This window comes from Myodes glareolus, chromosome 4, assembly GCF_982192425.1.
Source record: "Myodes glareolus chromosome 4, mMyoGla1.1, whole genome shotgun sequence".
NCBI classification, from domain to species: domain Eukaryota; kingdom Metazoa; phylum Chordata; class Mammalia; order Rodentia; family Cricetidae; genus Myodes; species Myodes glareolus.
Genome location: NC_142029.1, coordinates 3,059,334 through 3,082,505, shown reverse-complemented (window position 1 = coordinate 3,082,505; position 23,172 = coordinate 3,059,334). Strand labels below are relative to the sequence as shown.

Here is a 23,172-nt window from a genome sequence, read left to right as displayed (position 1 = left end):
TGACCATGGCTGGACAGAGATCTCACCACAGAGAGCGCTGATGGTCGAGGCTGGACAGAAAGGTAGCCACAAACAGCACCCAAGAGTGGGTCCTACCAACGTGACAAACCCACAGGGTGACTCAGAGTCGGTCAGCCTGGGAAACTGGACAGCCACAAGAAAAGCACAAGGGACCTCAGCCTCAGCCAACACCATGCACAGCTAACTTGATGGACCACCAGCTTAGACACAAACTGTCTAGAGAATGACCATGAGGTGAATTTCTCTGTCTAAGGCTAGTAAAGGCTGATCTAACATCGAAGGCATGGAGACACTGTGCCAAAAAGGATGAACAGCCAGCAAATTCAATACCACAGAAATCAGGGAAATGCAAACTAACCCACAAATGAGGCACTGCCGCACACCTATCAGAACAGCTAAAACACAACATCACAGAGGGAGAATCAGAACCAACGGGGGTGGTGAGAAGACACATCACTCACACCTTGACAGTGGGTGTGAATCAGGGAAAGAAGTCATGATGACAGAAGTTACAAAATAATCCCACACTAGTTCAGAATTATGTATAATAAGGGGTTGTTTATTTAGGGGAGACTCACAGATCACAGTCCTCTGCAGGAACAGGAAACAGGAACAGTCTCGCAGCAGGAAGCAAGAGCCAGAAACAAGAGAGTGAGCACATGTTCTACAGCTGCATTTATGGTATAAGAGACCACACCCAAGTGTGCTGGTGTCTTAAAGGCTATTGGCCAAAGGAGCTCCCATAGCAAACCACATCACCCACACCTAGACAATGGGATGTAAATTGGAGAGAAACCACATCACCCACACCTAGACAATGGGGTGTGAATTGGAGAGAAGCCACATCACCCACACCTTGACAGTGGGGTGTGAATTGGGGAGAAGCCACATCACCCACACCTTGACAGTGGGGTGTGAATTGGGGAGAAGCCACATCACCCACACCTTGACAGTGGGGTGTGAGTTGGGGAGAAGCCACATCACCCACACCTTGACAGTGGGGTGTGAATAGGACAGCCATGCTGCAAACCAGCTCAGTGTCTTTTAAAGTCAGGAGTGTGCACTGCAGCACACACGCACAGGCAGAAACAGGGCCAGTCTGTGCCGTATGTAAAACTCCACATCAAAAGCCAAAGTCTGAGGGTGCAGGACAGCAGCATGCCCTCTGCCTGGTCTGCAAAGTTGGCAGGTGCACACAGCGGCAGGTCCTCTGCCTGGCCTGCAAAAGTGGCGGGTGCAATCCCTAGCACTGAAAAGAAAAATTAAACTTGGCAATTGTTTCCCCTGAACAGTTACTCTAGAGACAGCATTTGTAAAGAAACCTGTTTCCAGCAACTCTGTCTGTAATTCTCAAGACTGGAGAGGACCCAGGTGTCTGTCACAGGGCTAACGGTGACACACAGTGTGGCGCGAGAGTGCAATGGAAGCTGCTTCAAAAAACAAAACAGGGAGCCAACTACTGATGCACAAGCATGCAGATAGGGCACAGCAATACTACACTGCAGGGGGAAAGCCAAAGACCACACACTGTTTGCTCTCTGAGCAGCACTCCCAAAGGGGCCAAACAGAGACACGGGGAAGAGGCTGGCGGAGGTAAAACGGGAGTGCACAAGCCACAGGGAAGACGGACAAAGTCGTAAGGATCTGGAGGGCCCTCAAAACACTGAGGCTGCTTTCCTGAGCACATCCCAAGGTACTACCACTGGGGGATGCCACTGGGAGTGCACCCAGCATCTGTGGAATTGCTGCATAAAAACCAGCAATAACCTTGAACTAACAGGCTGACTATAAAAAAATCAGACATCTTACAAGCAGATTTCAGGCTGGGTTTTCTGTTCCTGGTGCTAGCTGTTGGGGTTCGCAGTATCTCTCGGTTCTATAGAACCCACTGATGTCTGCAGAGGGGAGCGTCCTGGACATTAAGACCATTTTAATGCTGCGCACCCTTAAAGTCGTAAGCCCGAGGGACTTTAGCCCTGTAAACAGACACATAGAGGGGAGTTACACCAGCGACCCCATATCCCACCTAGAGTTAACATGAGTGGTGTTTAACAGATCTCTGCAATACCATAATATTGGTTTCCCATTTATCTTTACATTTTAAATAAATATTAATGTTAAAAAGAAAGGAAGGGGGTTGGAGAGGCGACTCCGTGGTTAAAAGCACTGGTAGCTCTTCCAGAGGACAGGGATTTGAATCCACAGGGTGGCTCACAACTGTCTTAATCCATCTCCCGGGGAATCTGTCTCCCTCTTGTGGCCTCCTCAGGCACTGTACACACATGGTGCACATGTACATTTAGAAATAAATGCCCATTCACATAAAATGCGATGAGCAGGTACCAGCATCTCTCGCCAAGGGAAGTGAGTTTACCTAGAGTGACTATTGGTGGCCCCACATCTTGACTCCATCCTTCTTCTCTGCCTTCTTCCTGGAAATCAGAGAGTCTAAACCTCTCCCCAGAGATGAGAAGAGACACTTGTTCTGTTGTGTGGGTCCTAAATCCTCTCTTCAGAGTCACTGCCATACTGTGTCTTTACTGCTGGGGCGTGATCTCTCCTCAGACCTCCCACACTATGTGCTGGCTGGCTATGGCACTGATAACCTTCATATTCCCCAGCAACCCATTTCAGCGCCTCTCCTGAACCCACAAGGAAGATGTTTCAATGCATATGCACGATAAAATAAACACAAAAGCACTTTGTCAACCGTGGAGTGCTGAACCTCACCACGCAGATGAAGAGATGGGTGATAACAAGATCCCTTTGCCCACTTCTGAGAGATGGCAAGAAAATATTCTAAATGTCTCCTACTGGGATTAGTGTATATTAGATAAGCGTGATATACTCACAACTGAGCTGGGGGAAAAAGAAAAAGAAAGGAAAGAAGGAAGGAAGGAAGGAAGGAAGGAAGGAAGGAAGGAAGGAAGGAAGGAAGGAAAGAAGGAAGGAAGATCAAAGACCAAAAAGAGACAGGAGAAAAAGGTGAGAGGAAATAAGAAACTTGGCCAACACACAGGCAGCCTTAACTCGGGAGAGCGGGTGGTGACTCTTGGTGACTTTGAAATGACTTTTGAAAAGGAACAAGAGACAAACCCCAGGCTTTGTCCTTAGTGTGCTATCACACAGACCATGAACATCAAGATGGGACCCCAAGGCTGTATGAATAAGAAATGGGTCAGTCTGCAAGAGAGAGGCAGAAACAGGACTCTGATGCTAAAGGAAGCAGTAAGAGAAATGTTTCCCCAGAGACGCCAACCGAGCAGGCGTCACCGAGCAGGCAGCACCGAGCAGGCATCAACGCAGCCGCATCCCACACTTAGAACCTCCCTCCCCCCAGGGACTGAGCCACAAGGGGTCGGCTAGGCTGTCCACCTCAAACACGACTTTGGGCTCCAGGGGTCAGAGTGATTGGACCCTCAGAGGCTCCCACAGCCTAGAGTGCACACTGCAGTCAACTGTGTCCAATGACATTAGGCAAGGGGGGTCAGGGTACTGAGCCGGGGCTCATTCTGCCCACACAGTGGGATTATGAACTTTCAGGTCAGCAGGTACCTGCGTCTAAAACCAGGTGAGCCCTGAGTTGTCTGGGAACTCCCTTAACAGAATTGTGCTGGGTGCCCAGAACTCTACCATGCTTCCAGGGTGAAGGAACATTGACCTGAAAGCTGAGACAGCCTGGAATTCTGAGATGTTCCAGAGTATGGTCTTCTCTTTCACCCTCTGAGCCACCCATGCCATGGTGTAGGGAACACCAGCCTCTGAGGGGCCGGGGCCCAGCCTTTTCCAGGCCAGAGAGGAAGTGGGGGACGCTGACAATGACCTTCATGGGTGCCTCTGTGTCAGGTACCCTGCTGTGCCCATCCAGAAGAACCCTGATCATCAACCACCAATCCATTTCACCATGTTGACGACACTCTGCTAACTGGACCTGGTGGGCAGGACCCTGGGTCACATGACAGACAGTAAGAGGCAGACCTTGAAAAAGTTCACGGTGTGTGGCACTCAAGAGACCCACATGGAACACAAGGTTGGAGAGGTGGCTCAGTGGTCACAAACCCTGCTGTGGTGTGGGAGAATTGTCTGTATTCTGTCAATCATATTTTAATAAAATGCTGATTGGCCAGGCAGGCAGTATAGGTGGGAAAGCCAGACAGGAAGTAGGGGTGGAGCAAAGAGACTGGGAGTATTCTGGAAGTAGAAACTCTCTCAGCATTCCTGCGCAGACCACCAAAGAGGCAACATGTAAGCTGTCACACTGAGAAAGGTACTGAGCCCATGTGGCTAACATAGATAAGGATAATGGGGTAATATATGTTATAAGAGTTAACAAGAAGCCTGACCTAATGGACCAATCAGTTTATAACCTTATGGAGTCCTGTGTGTAATTTCTCTTTGGGATTTGCCGGCTGTTGGGGTACCGGGCGGGACGGAAATCCCAACAAGCCGGCCCCTCATGTTACATATGGCGCCAACGTGGATAACTGAATCCACAGAAAGCTTGAGAAAGTTTGGGAAAGAATAGAGTAAAGCATGTTTTCTTGGTGGCAGCAATTTCTCGGGTCTGCTCTGCTTGCTAGAGGTAAGCAATGCTCTCATTTAAGAGAGGCTTCCTGACTCAGCTTTAGCTGCAAAACTTTGTAGCTCATTAAGAGGTCCTGCCGCGAAACACTTAAATGGTATTGATGAGAAGCTGAACGCATGCTTTTTGGTTTTCAGTCGTAGCAGGAAAAACGCTGCGCTGTTTTAAAATGCCAGTTTTCTGGGCCGTCCTGCCAGGGCAAACTCTGACTCTTTCAGGCAGGCAGTCCGACTGAGTGTGGTCTGTGAGCAGAATGCTGCAGCTTGCTTGCTGGCAAGGACCTTGAAACGCCATAGAGTTGTGGCAGTGAACACAGCTCTGTCTGGTACCTCAGCCTTGAGGCTGAAAAGCTAAGGAATGAGCTGGATCTAGCCATCAAAGCCACAGCTCTCCATATTGCTTAGTAAATTAAAGACTCATATGGTCAGAAAAAGAAAAATATACAGTAAAGAGAGATTCAAAGAGAAAGAAAACCTCTAAATGGTTTACAGTGTGTATATGCAGGCTAAAAGTTAAAGTTCTTAAAGTTAAAAGGAAAGAAAGAGAGTAGTTAAGTGTGGTGGTACACACCTTTAATCCCAATGCCTGGGAGGCAGAGGCATATTGACCTCTGTGACTTCAAGGGACAGAGGTAGAGATTGACCTCTGTGACTTCAAGGTGTGGTAGCACACGCCTTTAATCCCAATGCCTGGGAGACAGAGACAGACAGATCTCTGTGACTTCAAGGTGTGGTAGCATACACCTTTACCCAGCACTGGGGAGGCAGAGACAGAGGAATCTCTGTGAGTTCAAGGACAGCCTGGTCTACAGAGTTATTCCAGGACAAAGATATATACAGAGAACCTGTCTCAAAAAGCCAAAAGTTAAAAATAAAAATAAAAGAAATAGAGGTTAAAATAAAGCCACATAAAGATGGAAAATGCACAGAGAATCTTCATACTGTATGCTATTATGCTCTCTTTAAATTGTTTGATTGCTGAGGAAGGAGCAACAACTGCTAAAAGACTTTTGTTTATAAATGCTGCTGAACTAACCCAAGATAGGAATTTTGAAAATACCTTGGCTTCAAAACTGAAGTCAAAAGGTATGTTACTTTGGAGAAGAGATTTTGCTTTTGTTTCCACAGAAAACGAGAGACTCTGGATTTATTCAGAGTTAAGAATAATCACCTTTGACCAAGGAAGGCCACCTGAAAAATCTCCGATAGGAACAGATGGCCCAGATGACAGAGGTCTACATCCAGAACTGATTCAAGACTGCTGCCTGAGATGATCGAGACTCACAGGATACTCCAGTCATGACTTGATTATAACTTTAAATTTTCTTTAAGTCCCCATAAGATTATCAGCGCCCCCAACCAGCAGGAAGTAGCCTGAAATACTACGCCCACATTCCCAACAAAGGGACTATGGGTATTTTCCTATATTTAAAAAAAAAAAGAGGGAAATGGTGTGGGAGAATTGTCTGTATTCTGTCAATCATATTTTAATAAAATGCTGATTGGCCAGGCAGGCAGTATAGGCGGGAAAGCCAGACAGGAAGTAGGGGTGGAGCAAAGAGACTGGGAGTATTCTGGAAGTAGAAACTCTCTCAGCATTCCTGCGCAGACCACCAAAGAGGCAACATGTAAGCTGTCACACTGAGAAAGGTACTGAGCCCATGTGGCTAACATAGATAAGGATAATGGGGTAATATATGTTATAAGAGTTAACAAGAAGCCTGACCTAATGGACCAATCAGTTTATAACCTTATGGAGTCCTGTGTGTAATTTCTCTTTGGGATTTGCCGGCTGTTGGGGTACCGGGCGGGACGGAAATCCCAACAAGCCGGCCCCTCATGTTACACTGCTGCTCTTACCGAGGACCTAGACTTGGTCCTCAGCACCCACACCACATGGCTCGCAGCTGCCTGTAACTCCGGTCCCATGGGATCCGATGCCCTCGTTGGCCTGGGCAGGCAACCACATGCAGGTGGTGCACATGCAAACAGGGAGGTATACGCATACATGAAAACAAATAACACAAAATATATTAAAGGCACACACCTTTAATCCTAGTACCCACTGAGGCAAAGACAGGTGAATCTCTACGAGTTCAAGAACAATCTGGTTGCAAAGTGAGTTCCAGTACAGCCAGGGTTACACAGAGAAACCCTGTCTTGAAAAAGCAAATAATAGACAGACAGACAGACATTAGTTATTAGACTGCAGGCTGCCCTCCACAATAAAGGTGGTCCATCACTGGGTGAGGCCCTCTGGGTTTCTGGAGCCCCACCCTCTTGCTGATCATTGGTGAGCCTGCCATTTTGAGGGAACATGGCAGCAGCCCGTCATGTGCCACGCTACGGGAAATGACTTCTAACAACAGAGATGCTGTACGTGACCTGAGCAAAGTTCTAGCTGCCCGAGCCAGCCTGGCCTTGTCACTCTTCCTGCCACAGCCCTACTCCATCTGGAAGTCAGCAGCCAGCCGCACAACTCCAGAACAAACTGGAACACAACCACCTGCCATGCCCTGGCTGGTACTGTAACAAGGGGCAGGGTGCAGTACAGCGACCTTTGTACAACTGGATTGGTTGGAGGGTCCAGGACACAGCTTGCAAGCCATGGGCACGGGAACTGGGTTGATCCACGAACCAACTACAAACACTGCTTTTTAAGAACAATGTATTTACAAGACCGAGCCGACTGGAGTTCCTCGCTCCTGTCCACGCTGGGGCTCTCACGGTATCGCTGTCACTTCGTGCTCAGCTGCCTCCCCCACCGAAGGAACAGGACTGCTCACAGGGGCATCTGCACAATACAGCAGCATCCACGTAGTTCAGAAGGCTGCATTGCTGCAACCCCCCCCCAAAAAAAAATGGGAGCCCAGAAAAACAGTGGGGAAAGGAACCCCTGAGAACCACAACCTTGGGATTAGCACACCTATATTAGATGGAAGAGGACTGCGGGAAGAGCCGGGCCAGCTCTGGCTCGTGCCCAGTGGGTCAGAAGCTTGGAGCAAACCTGCGTTTTTATATCCTTAAACGGACGAACAATAAACAGAAACAGTATGGAGGCAGTTTTTCCCTGAGAGCACGGTTTAGAAACTTCGGTGCTCCACATGAGTGACCAACAGAGGGCGGACACAGTCAGCCGGGAGAGCTGGCCTTCATCAGGATCAGGGTTAGAAAACAAGGCCTGAGCTCACTCCAGCTGACCTGGCTACCGCCTCTGTTGAGAGCCTGACTAATGGAGAACGGGCCAGCCTGCGCCCCTGAGGGTCCATGAGGCCACCAGGAAGCAGGCTAGTGACATCAGGGTCCTCCGATGCTGGAGGGGACAGAATGGGTCAGACATCCCTGCTGACAGAACTTGGGCTAGGTCTACCTATCATCCTCCACCATGCACCTCACCCTGGGTTCCAACCCCACCCCCAGCGGCCCTCAGAGTCACTGCCCTGACAGATGTGTCCTGTGTATTCACCGCAGCTGACCAGTCTCACCTGACAATGCGTGGGAGGCTCTGGCTCACACTGCACAACATCCCCAAAGAATTAATGAAATATGTTATCGTTTGTTTCATGCTCTTTTGCTTTCAATAACTTTGTGTCCTATCCCAACCAGCTCACTGAAGTATCATTAACTAATTGAACACATTTTCAACAGAAAATAAACAAAAGCTTGTTTACCAGAAAAGTCCAAGGGCGAGCTCACTGAAATTAGCCGCACCGGGGCTGTAGGTGATGACACCCGAGCTCTCCAGCCGAGTCACCTCCAGGCCACATTCTACCCTGTCTTTCAATGTCTCCTCCTTGTTTGCTGGGGAGGGGGTTGTTAGAAGGTTTATATAACTACACTGCCATAAATAGAAAAACACACTTTTATAATTAGAATATTTACAATAATAAATGCTGCAAAGAAAAACCATAGAGGAAACCAGGTTCTAGTGTCAATAGGAAATGCAGGTGTCCCCAAAAGTGTGGCGCACGCCACTCCAGCCCCAGCCCCAGAAGCTGCATAAAGTGACGGCTAGGGACCCAAGCGCGGCCTGGGAGAACGGCTCAGAACTGAAGCTCACCCGCAGCTCCTGCAGAGCCTCGAGTGTGTTCCCAGCACCCAGCAATCCCAGCTTCAGAAGATCCAGGACCCTCGTCTAGCCTCCAGGACATCTGTCTGTACTCACACAGAGACACACAAATATGCATAAACAAAAATCCAGTCATATGAATCGTAACTACGAGTAAACTGAAATTATTTTCTTTAAAAATGACTCAGAAAGAAAGCGAGTGAGAAGAAGAAAGGAAAAAGGAGAGGAGAAAGAAACGGGGAGACGGAGGACGACCAAGTGCTCAAAGGCACGGAGAGCTGCCTCAGTTTACTGCACACTTTACTTTTATGTTTTGAAATTTTCCGGAGTAAGAAAACGTCCATGAAAGGGTTAACCTGCGCCACCGGTTCTCGGGCTTACAGGCCTATGTTCAGCATCCTAAAGCATCTACTGCCTTCCAGAGACCAAACACACGGACCACACACGAGGGCTCATCCTGAGAGCTCTTAACAGGAACAGTAATGGGCTCCAGACTGGTCAGCACGCTAAACAGCTCTACTCTTCAGAGAGAATTCGGTGACAGAGCCAAAGAAGAAGGCTTAGCCTTGGCCAGCGCCCTTCTGTAGAGTGATGAGGCCGGAGGAAGCCGAGCGAGCGGGTCAGAGTGAGTTTCACACAGACCAGACCTCAGGAGTTCTGACCCGAGGCCCACCGATGGCACCTCTGGAAGTCACACACCGGCAGCCAAGTCTGCTCGGGATTACGCCAATCTTGGTAACCCTCAAACGGAAAGCAATCAACACAACTGCCAGATTCTGAGCGGAAATGTCTAAACACTGTAAAATGTAACCAGTACCTGTGCCTGCTAATCCCCCAGAGCAGACTCCAGATTAAAGACAAACAGGCACGCACTACATTTTCCCCAGTGCTTGGCTGCCCCCTGGCGGCTTCTGGAATTAATACAGCCGACTACTTACAAAAAAGTATTTTAAAGTGCAAAAAAGGAAAAATTATATAAATTATAAATATAGAATACAGTCGGGTGTAATTTGCACGCCTTTAATCCCAGCACTCGGGAGGCAGAGACAGGTGGATCTCTGTGAGTTTGAGGCCAGCCTAGTCTACAAGAGCTAGTTCTAGGACTGCCAGGGCCGTTATACAAAGAAACCCTATCTGGGAAAACACACACGCACACTACCAGAAATGTGTACCTAGAGCTGTTTCAACACACTGTGTAAATTCCCCATTATTCAACAAAACTTAGTTCACTATGTGTGTGTTTACTTCAAAACTGTCCACCCAACAGCTAAACATACACTCTTTCTTCCTGTGGAATCCAGGGCCGTAGCCAAAAAGCCAAGCCTGTCTCTCCCCACGGATGGCTGATTAGCAAAACACAGATTTTCATCTTGCGGTGCCACAGCGGGTCAGGGCCCCTGAGCTTGGTAACCAGCTGGCGGCCGGCACCTGATGTTTCCAGGCTGTGGCGTTGTCTCAGTGTGTCCCAGTGACCAGACACAGAAAGAGTGCTTCCTTACCCGATAACACATTTGGAACTGAAGACAGTATTTTCAATTTCTGCCAAATAGAATATCCTATTGAAGTTGTGAAACATGGGAGCTGGGGAGGAGGCTCAGTTAGGGTGTGGACCTGAGCTCTGACCCACAGTACTGACATAAAGTCAAACATGGTCGTGCACATCTGTGACCCGAGTACTGAGGGTATGAAAGCAGGTGTGGGTGGGGACAAATCCCCAAGCTCCTGGCCAGCCGGTCCAGACCGTCAGTGAGACCCTGTCTGCAAGGACAGGTGGAGGAGTGATGGTGTGCACGGATACACACACACACACACACACACACACACACACTACACACAATAATAAAACAAATCATGGGTGAGGCTGAGAAGCAGGAAGTGAGAAAGAAACAAGAGGGTGTTTTCCACGTCCCTGCAACTCAGCCAATAAAACACAAGCACAAGCTGGGAAGGGAGACTGCAAAGGACAGAGACAGAACCTCACGGAAGTGGCCTGAGACAGCCTGGCGACAGAGTGACCCAGGAAGTGATGGGCACGGGCTCTCCATTGGCAACAGCAAGAGCAAGCACAGGTGTGGAGGAAAGAGAGAGGCGAGCCCGTCGCTAAGGTGACTGGCAGGTCCCAGGTGACTCCATAGGATTCCTTCAGTGAGGACCATCTGTCAGCCAATGGCACAGGGAGTCCTTGGCACGAGACTCCATGGGAATGGAGGAAGCTTCTCAGCTTCAGGGCTGACCTCTGCCCAGCTTCCCCAGTCATGCCATGAGGCCGCCCTCGTCGGGAACGGGGATGTGAAGAGGTGATGCCCCGTCCTCCCTCATGACTCTGTGTGTCCTCCTGAAGCCATGTGCTCCTCGAGGAGGACTGGGATTTGGGCGAGCATGTGAACAGCTGAGTCCCTGATGGAACCCTAAAACAAGATCTCCAGGGGAGCTGGCCCTGAGGACAAGAGCAGCCACAGCCCTGGGCACCTCTCAATACCTCCTCATGGTCACTTCATGGCATGTCCCGCTCACGTCCACGACGAGCGCCAACCACGAGTTTCACTCCAGCCCAGAGCTGCAGTTCATTATTGTTAGTGCTGCTGGTGCCTTATGGAGAGAGCAAGCCACGCTCCGTCTACTCTATTAGATGTGGGGTTGGTACAGGTAGCACACAGATACACATCCCTCCACACGTCACGCAGCACTGAGTCACAAGATAACAAACAGGGCTCTGGGAGACACAGCGGGTTTTCCGGAACCACCATGCTCATTCACATTCCCACCCACAGCCTGGGAAAGTCACTGTTCCCCGTGCCTTCCAACATTTATGTGGAGTTTGGAGTTTTGACAGGGGGACTACGTGACATGTCATTCTGGCTTCCGTTTGCAGGTCTATGATGATTCAGCATTGTGAACATTAAACACAGAATTCATACTGCTAGCTTCTGCTGCTTTCAGATGCTATCACAGTAATTTGGAAATCTGTCAAGGGCATCAAAGAGTAACGAGAAACAAGCCTGCATGCGTGTGTCTGGGTGAGTGACGGCTAGTCTGGTCAACTTAACTGGAGCTGCAGGCAGTTGGGACAAGCCCTGGGCAGGCCTGGAAGGGCTGTCTCGGTCAGGTCACCCATAGGAAGGCACACAGCACCTTCCCAGAAAGCCCAGACCTGAGGAGGTCCTCAGAAAAGCACTGTGCTTTGCCTGCCTGCTCCACATCTGGCCGGTTCATCTACCCTGTCACTGCTGTCGCCATCCTGAGCTGGCATCAGACTCCAGTTTCTTCGGCCTTCTAAAGAGGGCTGAAGACGGGTGTCTCTGCAGGAATCCTCCAGGCCCTCAGCACCAGACCAGGACTGATGGGACCTCCAGCCTGCGCGGAAGAAGCTGCCGGGCTCTCAGCTTCTCCAGAGTGTGGCCAGCCACTCCGAGGCAGCCCAGTCGGATACGTACAAGCCAGTTCAGCACTGCCCTCTCGACTCTTACTCAGTCCGCCCATCCTGGACACCCAGTTTCCCCAGTGATAATATGATGCAGTTCACCAACGTCCCCACCCTCTCACTGAACCTTCTCCAGCATTTTAGCAGATGGATCTCATTAGTCAGAAGCCACACCCATGATTTCATGGTTCATGAGCCCCCTAGGATCTCCTCTCTCATTTGGAATCAAATCCTGAGTCCCAGACAAACTCCACAACAAGTCTCTGCAGTGTAGCCCTGGACAGCTCACTGGCTGTGCCGTCCACCAGTCCCCACAGCCGGTTTTACCTACGCTCACATCCTGGCTCTTGAGCTTCTCCACTGCTGGCTCCTCACAGGAGTTGTTCATCCCGTGGGGCCCACTCATTCCTTCACAGCCCTCAGCCTCTCATTGGGTGACCCATCACTACAGGAAGTCCTCCTGACTGAATGATCCCCCTTGCAGCTTCAACACCACATCCCGGTTTCTGCCCTACAAATGTTCCACCAACCCCAAGTTCCAGTCTTTAGCCTTGAAGACCATGGTGATGTTCAGCTACTTGACTCTTGAGGACAAAGATCACTGCCAATCCGCAGAAGAGACAGAAGGGAGCCATCGACTCTGCCGAACTGGTGTAGAAACAATGGCAACTGTTTCCACACAGATCCAGAGTCACATACGTTTTTGGTTTGTTTTTTTTTCCTCTTTCAATTGTTTGAGACAGGGTCTTGGCTGAGTTGGAACGCCTATGTAGACCAGGTCTGCCTCTACTAGGATTAACATGTGCACCACCACACCTGCCAAAACCCTGTCTAATATCAGCGCTCAGTTTGGGCCCTAGGGGAGATCCCCAGCACAACCCTGGTTCCAAATGTCCTCAGTACATAAGGGACCCTCAAACCCTGGGCTCACCTGTCAGAGAGCCGCTGTCCTGGGACAAGGGGTAATACCAAATTCAGGGTGAAAACCCAGAAGAAACTGACTTAAATGTGAGCTGTGCTCTCAACCATCCCGCGGCCTCTGCGTCCAACCAGAGGCCGAATTCTCCATGAGGCTGAACTGTGGGTTAGAGCCCAGGGCTGGGAGGACCCCAAGGTCGGTGCCTTACAACAACCGCAGTTCCTCAAATTAAAATGAAATGAAAGTCAATGAAAGCTGCGTGCTATAAACCGCAAAACCAAAAGCGATCTTCTCTGCCACACATAACGTCATAAAGAAAGACATCACCTCGACAACCGGCGTGTTTTCCTGAAGTTCTGTGGTGTGTAAGGCCAGCAAGCCGATCACGCGAGCAACCTTGGACCGTCTGGAGAGAGAGAGAAAACACAGGCTCTGAAGTGTGGTCGGACACCAGTCACTACTGCTAGCCACCGTATGACGGGCAAGTGGGGCCGACAAGAGGGCTCAGTGGGTACTGGAGCTTGCCACCAAGTCTGATGGCCTGAGTTCAATCCTGGAACCCACATGGTAGGAGGAGAGAACCAGCCCTGAAGGGGGTCCTCTGACCTCCATGTGTGCACTGGAGCAAACACATAACCACTCCTTATCACACACACAGGGAATGTGAGTGGCAGTGTCAACGTTTAGACAGTTTGTAGCTTACAAAGCATAGAGATGGAAAACCTTACAATTAGAAGGTCATGAGCACTTTTCTGTTTTGCTTAATTTTCCCCTTTATTTTTATTTTATATGTAATCGTGTTTTGCTGTAAGTAGCACGTATGTGTACCATGTGCATGCAGTGCCCATGGAGGCCAGAAGGGGGCCTCTGGTCCCCTGGGACCGGTCTTCTGTGAAAGCTGCTGGCTCCTAACCGCAGCACCGCCCCGGCCTCTTTTCTTCTTTTGTCATAAACACTGGTTTCAAGGAGGTGGCTTCTGGTGTCCCACAGGAAAGGACATTGATAAAGTACTAAGCAGGGAGATTTGAAAACAGTAATGTAGAAAAGTCATGTTGATTAGAAAAAAAAATCACTGGGGGGAGAGGGCTGGAGAGATGGCTCAGAGGTTAAGAGCACTGGCTGCTCTTCCAGAGGTCCTGAGTTCAATTCCCAGCAACCACGTGGTGGCTCACAGCCATCTGTATGAGAACTGGTGCCCTCTTCTGGCCTGCAGGCACACATGGAAGGAATGTTGTATACATAATAAATAAATCTTTTAAAAAAAAGTAAATAAATAAATGAGGTAGGCTGAACAGATAAGTAAGTAAACAAATGAACAAAAAATTAAAAATACTTAAGAAGTGATCTGTCGATCATGGACATGGAGGGAAGGGGTGCCCTGGAAAGCAGGGATACGAGAAAGGATAAGGGCCGAGATGTCATCAAAGGGCACCGCATATGCATGAAATTGTGAAAGAATAATAAATTTTAAACCTTTCTCTCCTTGAAAACTGACATGGTGAAGAGTTAAGATCCACACTCCTTGTGTTTTGGTTTCTTAGGCAAGGCTTTGCAGGACTCAGACATGCAGCCAGGGCAGTCTGTGTCCACCTCCCACAGCAGAGCCGGCCCTGACAGGCCTCAACTCTTGCTGATTCTCCGAGCTGAGATCTCATCACATGGCCCCCAGGATGTCCTTGAACCCCCGATTCTCCCCCTCAGCTTCCTGAGGACTGCAGACTGTAGATCACTGCCGTGCCGGCTACTTCTGAGTGTCTTATACATCAAATGCCAAAAGCTGTAAACCACAATCAAGTAAGTCCCATAGATGAAAACGTACAAGAAACCCCCTCTCCTTGATGAGAGCTGACTAGGCACAGACCCCTCAGGAGCCTGCTGGGATGAAAGACAGGCTCACTTACCTGTGACAACCGTAAACTGAAAGGTTGGAAGTGGAGGAGAAACCCTTCTGACCCACAGATGACAACGCCAGATGCGGTGGTGTGCACACCTGTACCCCAGAACTATGGGGGCAGAGGCAGGACGACAGGAAATGGTCTCAGGTTGTCAAGAACATTAAAAACATGTGTGTTGTGGGGAGGACAGACACATAAAGTCACACCATGCCTGGCTAAGTCTGTGTTCCTCTATGTAGGACAAACTTGGAAAACTGAAAGCGGCACATGAGAGAGAACAAGAAGGCCCAGCGGAGGGCTGCCCACTGTCCAGCCTCAGCTTCATCCAATCAAAACTCCCGTGGCTGGGCAAAGTGGCACACACCTCTAACCCCAGCACTCAGGAAGACATAACGCTAGGAGTTCAAGGTCAGCCTGGGATACATAGTAAGACCCTGTCTCAAAAAATAAAAAAATAAAAAACAAACAATTAAAACACACTTTTTTTAGTAAATGAAATTCAATTTAAATAGTAAAAAAAAAAAAAGGTTTTTAAACAGTGCTTGGAAAGACCTGAACCATTTTCTGTTCAGCAGGGGGCGCTCCAGACTAAAAAAAAAAACTGATATCTGCCTAAGGGCAGCCTTTCCATGGCTGCAGAACGCTCAGCTATTACCCAGCATCCCAGTTCCAAGGAGAACAGCGGCGGCTGGGATACAAGAAAAATTTTCCTTCAAAGCCTTTTGCAAACTCTCATGGTTGCCCACATATTTCACCAGCATGGAGGAGTAACCAACCACCCTCGCACCTCTGCCGGCCACAGCAGCCACGCATTCCTTTCTGAGAGTCTCCAAGGTGCCAGCGACCAGATAATCACAACACCCCCAATGTGGACCAGACTCAGAAGCAGCAGCTCCGTCTTCTGGCCTCACGCATGTGGCCAAGGATGTACTGAGTGGGTAACACAACCCCCACAGCGAGGCTCAGCAGGAACTGTGATCTGCGCAGGGGCAGATCTGGGGTCCCCACCACACACTTCTGTACCCTACATAAACTCCTCAGAACAGCCCATCGTGTGACCATGTCCCACCAGCAAGGAGAGCCAGAGCCTGCACCATCCACAGAGAGAGAGCACTCTGTAGAACAGTCCCCTGGTTTCCATGACACCGTGGGGAAGCTCCTGCCCAGGAAGGAAAGGGAGAGACAGAAGCAGCACAGTCAAAAGGCGGGGCCAGAAAAGTGATGGCCGATAACACAGGGTGTCCGGCTCCGGACTGAGAAAACAAAGCAGCAGCCACTTCCACACCTCTCCTCGCTCATCTGTGAGCGACTCAGGATTGCCTCAGGTTCTCTTAGGATGACCAGACTGTGCTCATGGGAGCAACTATAAAACTCCCAAGAATAGGTTTTAAAATACGAATATTACTTACATATCCCAGTTTGGAGCTATTCGCAAATGCTGGATTAGCAACTGGAACTAGAATTAGAAAAAGAGAAACATCGAAATGTAAGTTTTATTCATCAGGGCATCCAAAGCAGTATCTGAATTAACAGGGAAATCTATACAGCTAGATGGGAACCACCCCAGGGAGGCAACTACAGATAGACGACAGACACACAAACGCAGCCACAGTGCCAGCAAGAAACATAAACCAACACTAAGACCAGGGCACTGGAGACAGGGCTCAGCAGTTGAAAAGCATGTTCTCCTTCAAAGAACCCATGTTCAATTCCCAGTATCCACACAGTGGCTCCAGGAGACCTGACACGCTCTTCTGGTCCCAAGAGCACCTGGTGTACACACACACACACACACACACACACACACACACACACACACACAAACATAACAAAAAAGTCTTTAAAAAATAAGAACAAGATGTTTGATTTGTCCTATTACTTAATACCCCTAACAATTGGCTTCCTGCCCCCAACAGACACCCACAACCCTCATACTGACTTAGGAGCAAAATAAACTGAAACTCTTCAGGCCAACCTTAGGGGCCCAAAAGAAAGCGCAACTGTGCAAACCCCAGGGTTACCCCCAGGAGAGCAGAAAGCGAGGCCTCTGAGGCCTGACATCCTTCTATACATCGGAAGCCCTGGTGTCTCTCCAGGGGACCCAGAGCAGGAGCCCAGGTCACTGGCATTCACAGTAGCATGAAGGGCCGCCTCCTGGACACAGACAGGTACAATGGCTCCCAATCAACACTAACAAAAATGGCAAGCTGAACACTACAAAGGCCACAGTCTGACAATATCTACACAGCTGCTTCAAGGAAGTGATTGAGGGTAATCTTCACAAACCTTCGATATCAATAAATCACCTTTTTTTCTTTGTAATTAAATCAAATTGTAATTGTAACCAACTGAACCTGATGACACAGGCCTACAATCCCAGCTACTTGGGAAGTTGAGGCAGAAGGAACATACGTGCAAGACCCGACTGGCTACAGAATGAATTCAAGTCAAGATAAGCACAGGACACTTGGACAGTAGCTCAGAATAAAAACTAGGACCAGGTGTGGTTCAGTGGTGGAGCCCTCGCCTCGCCTGTCTAAGGCCCTGGGTTTGATCCTCAGTACACCACAGAAACCAATGAACTGCTTCAGCCCGTGGTTTATTGTTCCTATTGACCCATGCTGTGCTCAGGCTAAGGAACCACACCACTACTGGACCCCAGGCCCCAAGCTCTCGCACTAGCGCCCCTGAAACACACAGGCCAACCGCAGGAGGCAGGTGGTCCCTGGGAGGCACCACCCCGCAGTACCTACCAGTGGGGACCGGAGCAGCCTGGTGGCCACATCCTTGTGAGCAGCCACCACGCACAGGTAGCACAGGAGGTTCAGCTTGGCTCGCGCCGCCCCTGCGCTCTTGTCGCTGGAGTCCATCTGGGAGCACACCTGCTGCAGGAAGGCATTCCAGTCCTGGTCCTTCAGGACCAGCAACTTATCCACTGCAGAACGACGGAAGCAGAGGCAGAGTGTGGGACGTGGAAAGGGCTGGGCAGACATCGTGTGAGACGCAGAAGAACCCAGAACTCAGAGCACACGAGGACAGAACACTACACGACAGTGTCGACCGCAAAGGCACCCAACCCCACCCTGAGGAGACACTCCACTTGATTGCCCTTCTCCACCCAGAGAGACTTCTTAACTATGTCAGTGAACAGCCAAACTAACAATTGGGAGGCAGAGGCAGGCAGATCTCTGTGAGTTCGAGACTAGCCTAATCTACAAAGCAAGTTCCAGGACAGGCTCCCAAAGTTTCAAAGAAACCCTGTCTTGAAAAATAAAAGCAAAAACAAAATAATAATAGTAACAACAACAATCTCTTTAGATGTGAGAGAGCTGGGGAGACGGCTGCCTTGTAAGCATGAGGCCACGAATATGATGCCAGAATCCGCATAAAAAAGTAGCGCTTGTAATCCTGTCACTCAGCAAGTGAAGACAGGAGGCTCCCTGGGGTCCACTGGCCGGCAGTCTCGCCTAATGGTGAGCTCCAGACCAATGAGGGACCTTGCCTCAAAAGAGGTGGCCAGCATGTGTAAGGATGACACTGGAGGCCATCCGTGGGCAGTCACACCCGTACCTGTGCATATGTAACCACACACACAGGATGTCCACACACATCTACACACATTTTTAGAAGCCTAATAGAATTACTGTTAAACACACCCAGGTCAGTAGGGTGGCAGGCACAACCTGGGACTCCAGTCTCTAGCTTCCCAAACAAACCAAAGACAAACACAGGATTCACATCTAAACACACCAATTTTGGCTGAGCTCTATCTATATAGACAGATTCATTTATAAAAGTTACAAATGTAGGGGAGATGGCTCAGAGGTTAAGAGCACTGGCTTCTTCTCCAGAGGTCCTGAGTTCAATTCCCAGTAGTGGTGACTTATTACCATCTAAAGTGAAACCTGGTGCTCTCTTCTGGCCTGCAGACAGAACACTGTATACATAATAAATAAATCTTTTTAAAAATTACAAACATTCTCTGGCTCTCAGAAGGACTGAGTGCCTCCCCGGGTTGTGCTAGCCACGCTATAATTCTGCTCCACGTTGGTCCTTCAAAACAGCCCTCCTTGGGGCTCGCTCTTGGTTGGCATCCATGGACCAGCCTGACCTGTACAAACTTTTAAGTTGGTTTCTTTAAGTCTGCGTCTATTTTGTTCACTGTGAACCTAGCCCCAATCACAGAGGGCACAGGGCACAGCAGAGAACTGGTGCAATAAAAAGATTAACCTGGGTACATCTAAATTTCTGAGGTTCCCTCCAGGTAAGACATTCATGGGCTGAAGGGAAGCAAACATCAGCTTTTATCAGGCTCTACTCAGACACCATCCCCACTGGGTGTGGTGAGTCGTGCCTCCCATAGGGGCAGCCACGCCCCAACAGGGTTCAGCCATGCCCCCATAGGAGCAGCTAAGCTGCCCACAAGTGTCCCCCACCCAGTCCTGCTCTCTACTGTCCTGATCCCTCAAACACAGTCCCCAGTTTGACTGTTGGCACTCACACAGCACCATGCATGACACACATCTCACTGGCAGAAGCCTCTCCGTCCACTCCGCAGGAAAATGGGCTCAGCGCCCAGGAGCCTCCCCACCACAAGAGGGCGCTGGCCCAGAGGAAAGTCAACAGCTGACAAAGGCATTTGTGGCTGACTTCTGCTGTGCAGGATGTGCCCAAAGCCTTGACAAGATTGATAAGACGGCAGCCAATTAGATCTTCTACACACACACACACACACACACACACACACACACACACACACACACGCACTCCATTTGCCAGTAAGTAATGTTCCCTTGTGTCTGCTTACAAATGTCAACGTTTTGAGAGCCTGAGGGCCTTACCAGAATAAGCCGGTAGGTGCAAGATTTTTGGATCAAACTTGATGGCAGGTTGTTTCATTATCTATGAAAATAACAGGAAAAACACTGTTGAGAAGCCTTTTAACTCAATAGTTGTCTCTGCAGCTACAGATCAACAAGGTCAAAAAGAAACGATAGGAAACTTAACTGGCCTCAAAAGGATCCAGGCCAGGTGTGGGGCACACCCAGTGTCCCCAGCCCAGGGAGTAGATTAGCCTGGGCTGCTGAGTGAGACCCTATCTTAAGCACCAGCAACAAAAAAGAATTCAACAGTGCCACGTAAGACTAAAAAGATGTAAATACATATGGCTTCTTTCCATTTCAACTAACATCTTCAGTAACACAGTCTCACAGAGCTCAACTGGCTAAGCTGCTCTCCCTAGAAATCAAGGCATCTGAAGTGTGTCTGCCGGATCCTGCCCTGAGGAGGTGCAAACTCATTAAACACGTGACCCTGCTGTCAGCTGAAATTCTAAATGGGAAAACAAGGCAAATATCTGTTAAACAATAAAATTCTTAATATTTAAGAATTCAAAACAGACAGGACAAAAGTTGTAGACAGATAGTTCATAGAAAGAAATTTCTTAAAAACAATAAAGAAACAAGTAGTTAGGCTGATGTAACATGAATAGGGTTAGTGGGAGGGGTGGAAATCGGACTAAAGTCTTGATGTGGTGTGGACAGGAGCAGTGGGAGCAGTGGAAGGTGGGCTGAGATCATGACATGGTGTGGACAGGAACAGTGGGAGCTGTAAGGTGGGCTGAGGTCTGGATGTGGCGTGGACAGGAGCAGTGGCAGCTGTGGAAGGTGGGCTGAGGTCTAGATGTGGCGTGGCCAGGGTCGGGGGAACAGTGGAAGGTGGGCTGAGGTCATGACGTGGCATGGACAGGGTCGGGGGAGGGGTGGAAATCGGACTGGGGTGTGAACGACCGTCAGGACTTGGCTGTATTTGAGGAGGAAGAGCCATTCCAGAAGACCTTAACACATAATAGTTTATCACAGGCTTCATTTGAGAAATGGCGTGGTGAAGAAATCCACGGCTGACTGTGGAAGTCTGGATCAGTGGGCTCTGAATTGCCCAAGTCTAACGTCTGCAGAACTCCATGCTGCCATCTTAAACCCTTACAGACAGACAACACTCTTGACAAATGATAAACGGACAGTCCTTCTCCTGTCGGCTGCTGTAATTCATGTTATTCCAGCCACAAGAAATCCTCAGATACATTTTAACTAAAACCACTCCACAGAACACCTGACCATCACTCAGCAAAGTGTTACAATCATGAAAACCTAATTACTCAGCAAAGTGTTACAATCATGAAAAGCTAAATGTCACCAGCCATGACAGACAGGGACAAACTGTAGGAGACAAGGAGGCTCAAGTGTGACAAAGGACATCAGAGACAGTAGATTAGTGGGAGCCTGTCAACCTGAGGGCCTCAGGTGACTCAGGCCGGGCAAAGTAACAGCAAGCAAGGCCTCCTTGAACCCTGAATCTTCTCCCTGATTCTAAATCTTGTTTTTAAAATATAGCTTAAAATGTTTTAGATAAAAATAGTTTAAGGTTGAACAGTGGTGGCACACGCCTTTAATCCCAACACTCTGGAGGCAGAGGCAGGCCAGCCTGCTCTACAGAGCAAGTTCCAGGATAGCCAGGGCTACACAGAGAAACCCTGTCTGTTTGTGTGTGTGGGGGGGGGTGTTAAAAAACTAATTCCTGCTTGCTGATGTTTCCCAGAAACCTTAAGTAAGGAAGTAAAGAAACGCACACCGTGGGATCCCAGGTTGCTCTAGAACCGTCATTACCCAGAATGCCTAGCAGAATCTGGGCTCTCTGGCAGACTCTGAGTCATGGAAAGAGTCCATTCTGGGAGCTGGTCATCTAAGACAAAGGCCACTGTCAGCACGCTTCATGTAAGAGCAGGGGAACTCACCACAAATGTGGGAAGACATTTTCAAAAAAAACAAAACTGGAAGAACAAACCAGAGCGGGAGGTAGAGGACGAGCGTGCGGGGCTGGAACCCTGTCACCCTCAGTAGCACACTGTGGACACAGGAGCAGGGTGCATGCCAGGAGCCGGGACCAGGGCCACAGTCTCCTCCAGCAGTCCCGACACCATGCAAGAGACTGGACCTGTGTGGCCTGCCTGCCCTTCCCAGTCAGTGAGCCCTGCTCAGCAGCCAGCGAGCCCTGCTCAGCCACACCCTCACAACCTGAGCATCGAGTGGGGCTCACTTTGTAAACACAGCTGGACTGAGAGCTGGGGTCCGGGGGTCAGTGGCTCTCCTCGGCATGTGACAGGCGTGACCAGCAGAGCAGGAGCAAGTGAAGGCAGTGCAGAGAGCCACCGTGTGCACGGGCACACAGGACAAGCAGACAAGGGACATGCAAGTGAAGAGACAGCAGAGGGCTGCCGACTGTCGCCATGGTGAGGCGGAGGACACACTGACCTCCCCTCCCCCGCCCTGCTCCCAAGTTTGCGCCCTCTCTGAACCTTGGGGTTGTCGATAATTGGAGTGGTCACAAGATCCGAGTCCGTGTAAATCAGCTCCCTCATCTGGAACTCCAGGGCCCCCTGGCTCAGATGCTCACGGGTTACCTAGAACATGGGCAAAAGTCACACTCTGCATTAATAACGGAGGTTGACAGGCCTGACACAGAGCAGGACGCCTGTGTCAAAGGACTTCAAGTGACACAGAGACAGCATCAGCCTGGCTATTTGTCACACAATCCTGAACTCTGTGTGTTGTTCCCATTTCACACAAGAAAACGTCGGAAATCAACTAGTCAGTCACACCAGCAGTTCTCACCACTGACTGTCAGTCACACCAGCAGTTCTCACCACTGACTGTCAGTCACACCAGCAGTTCTCACCACTGACTGTCAGTCACACCAGCAGTTCTCACCACTGACTGTCAGTCACACCAGCAGTTCTCACCACTGACTGTCAGTCACACCAGCAGTTCTCACCACTGACTGTCAGTCACACCAGCAGTTCTCACCACTGACTGTCAGTCACACCAGCAGTTCTCACCACTGACTGGTGAGTCACACCAATGGTTCTCACCACTGACTGGTCAGAACTGCACTGCAAACCTCCTGAACTGTGAAGTAAAGGCAACTTCACACTGTCTGGGGTTTGACTTAGTTTGTTTTTATGATAGGTTTTGCCCATCCTTTATCCACAAAACACACAGCTACTTCTGTCCTACTGAATATTCATGAAATTAAATTATAGTGACTTAAAAGTTCTGGCTGAAACATGTATATATCTTGGATTGTGTCTGTGGGGGCATGTACAGGCACGCACATGCACACACCACACTCACATACATGTGCGTGCACACATACAAACAATAATAAAGCAATTAATGACTATATGCTCTGTAATTCCATTTACATGACG

The 23,172-nt window shown here is 49.4% G+C and overlaps 1 protein-coding gene across 5 annotated transcripts in view; it reads right to left on the bottom strand.

Annotated features, from left to right (window-relative positions):
- The window catches only part of Ulk4 (unc-51 like kinase 4), a 296,222-nt gene that overhangs the window by 253,501 nt on the left and 19,549 nt on the right, over positions 1-23,172 (bottom strand). For all 5 annotated transcript variants that reach the window (XM_087905136.1, XM_087905134.1, XM_087905135.1 and 2 more), the window contains 5 exons: positions 22,261-22,365; positions 19,748-19,808; positions 17,660-17,841; positions 16,316-16,362; positions 13,339-13,417 (listed from right to left, as the gene is read on the bottom strand). In XM_087905136.1, the coding sequence (XP_087761262.1) occupies positions 13,339-13,417; positions 16,316-16,362; positions 17,660-17,841; positions 19,748-19,808; positions 22,261-22,365 (474 nt within the window). The remainder of the gene's footprint in view (positions 1-13,338; positions 13,418-16,315; positions 16,363-17,659; positions 17,842-19,747; positions 19,809-22,260; positions 22,366-23,172) is intronic.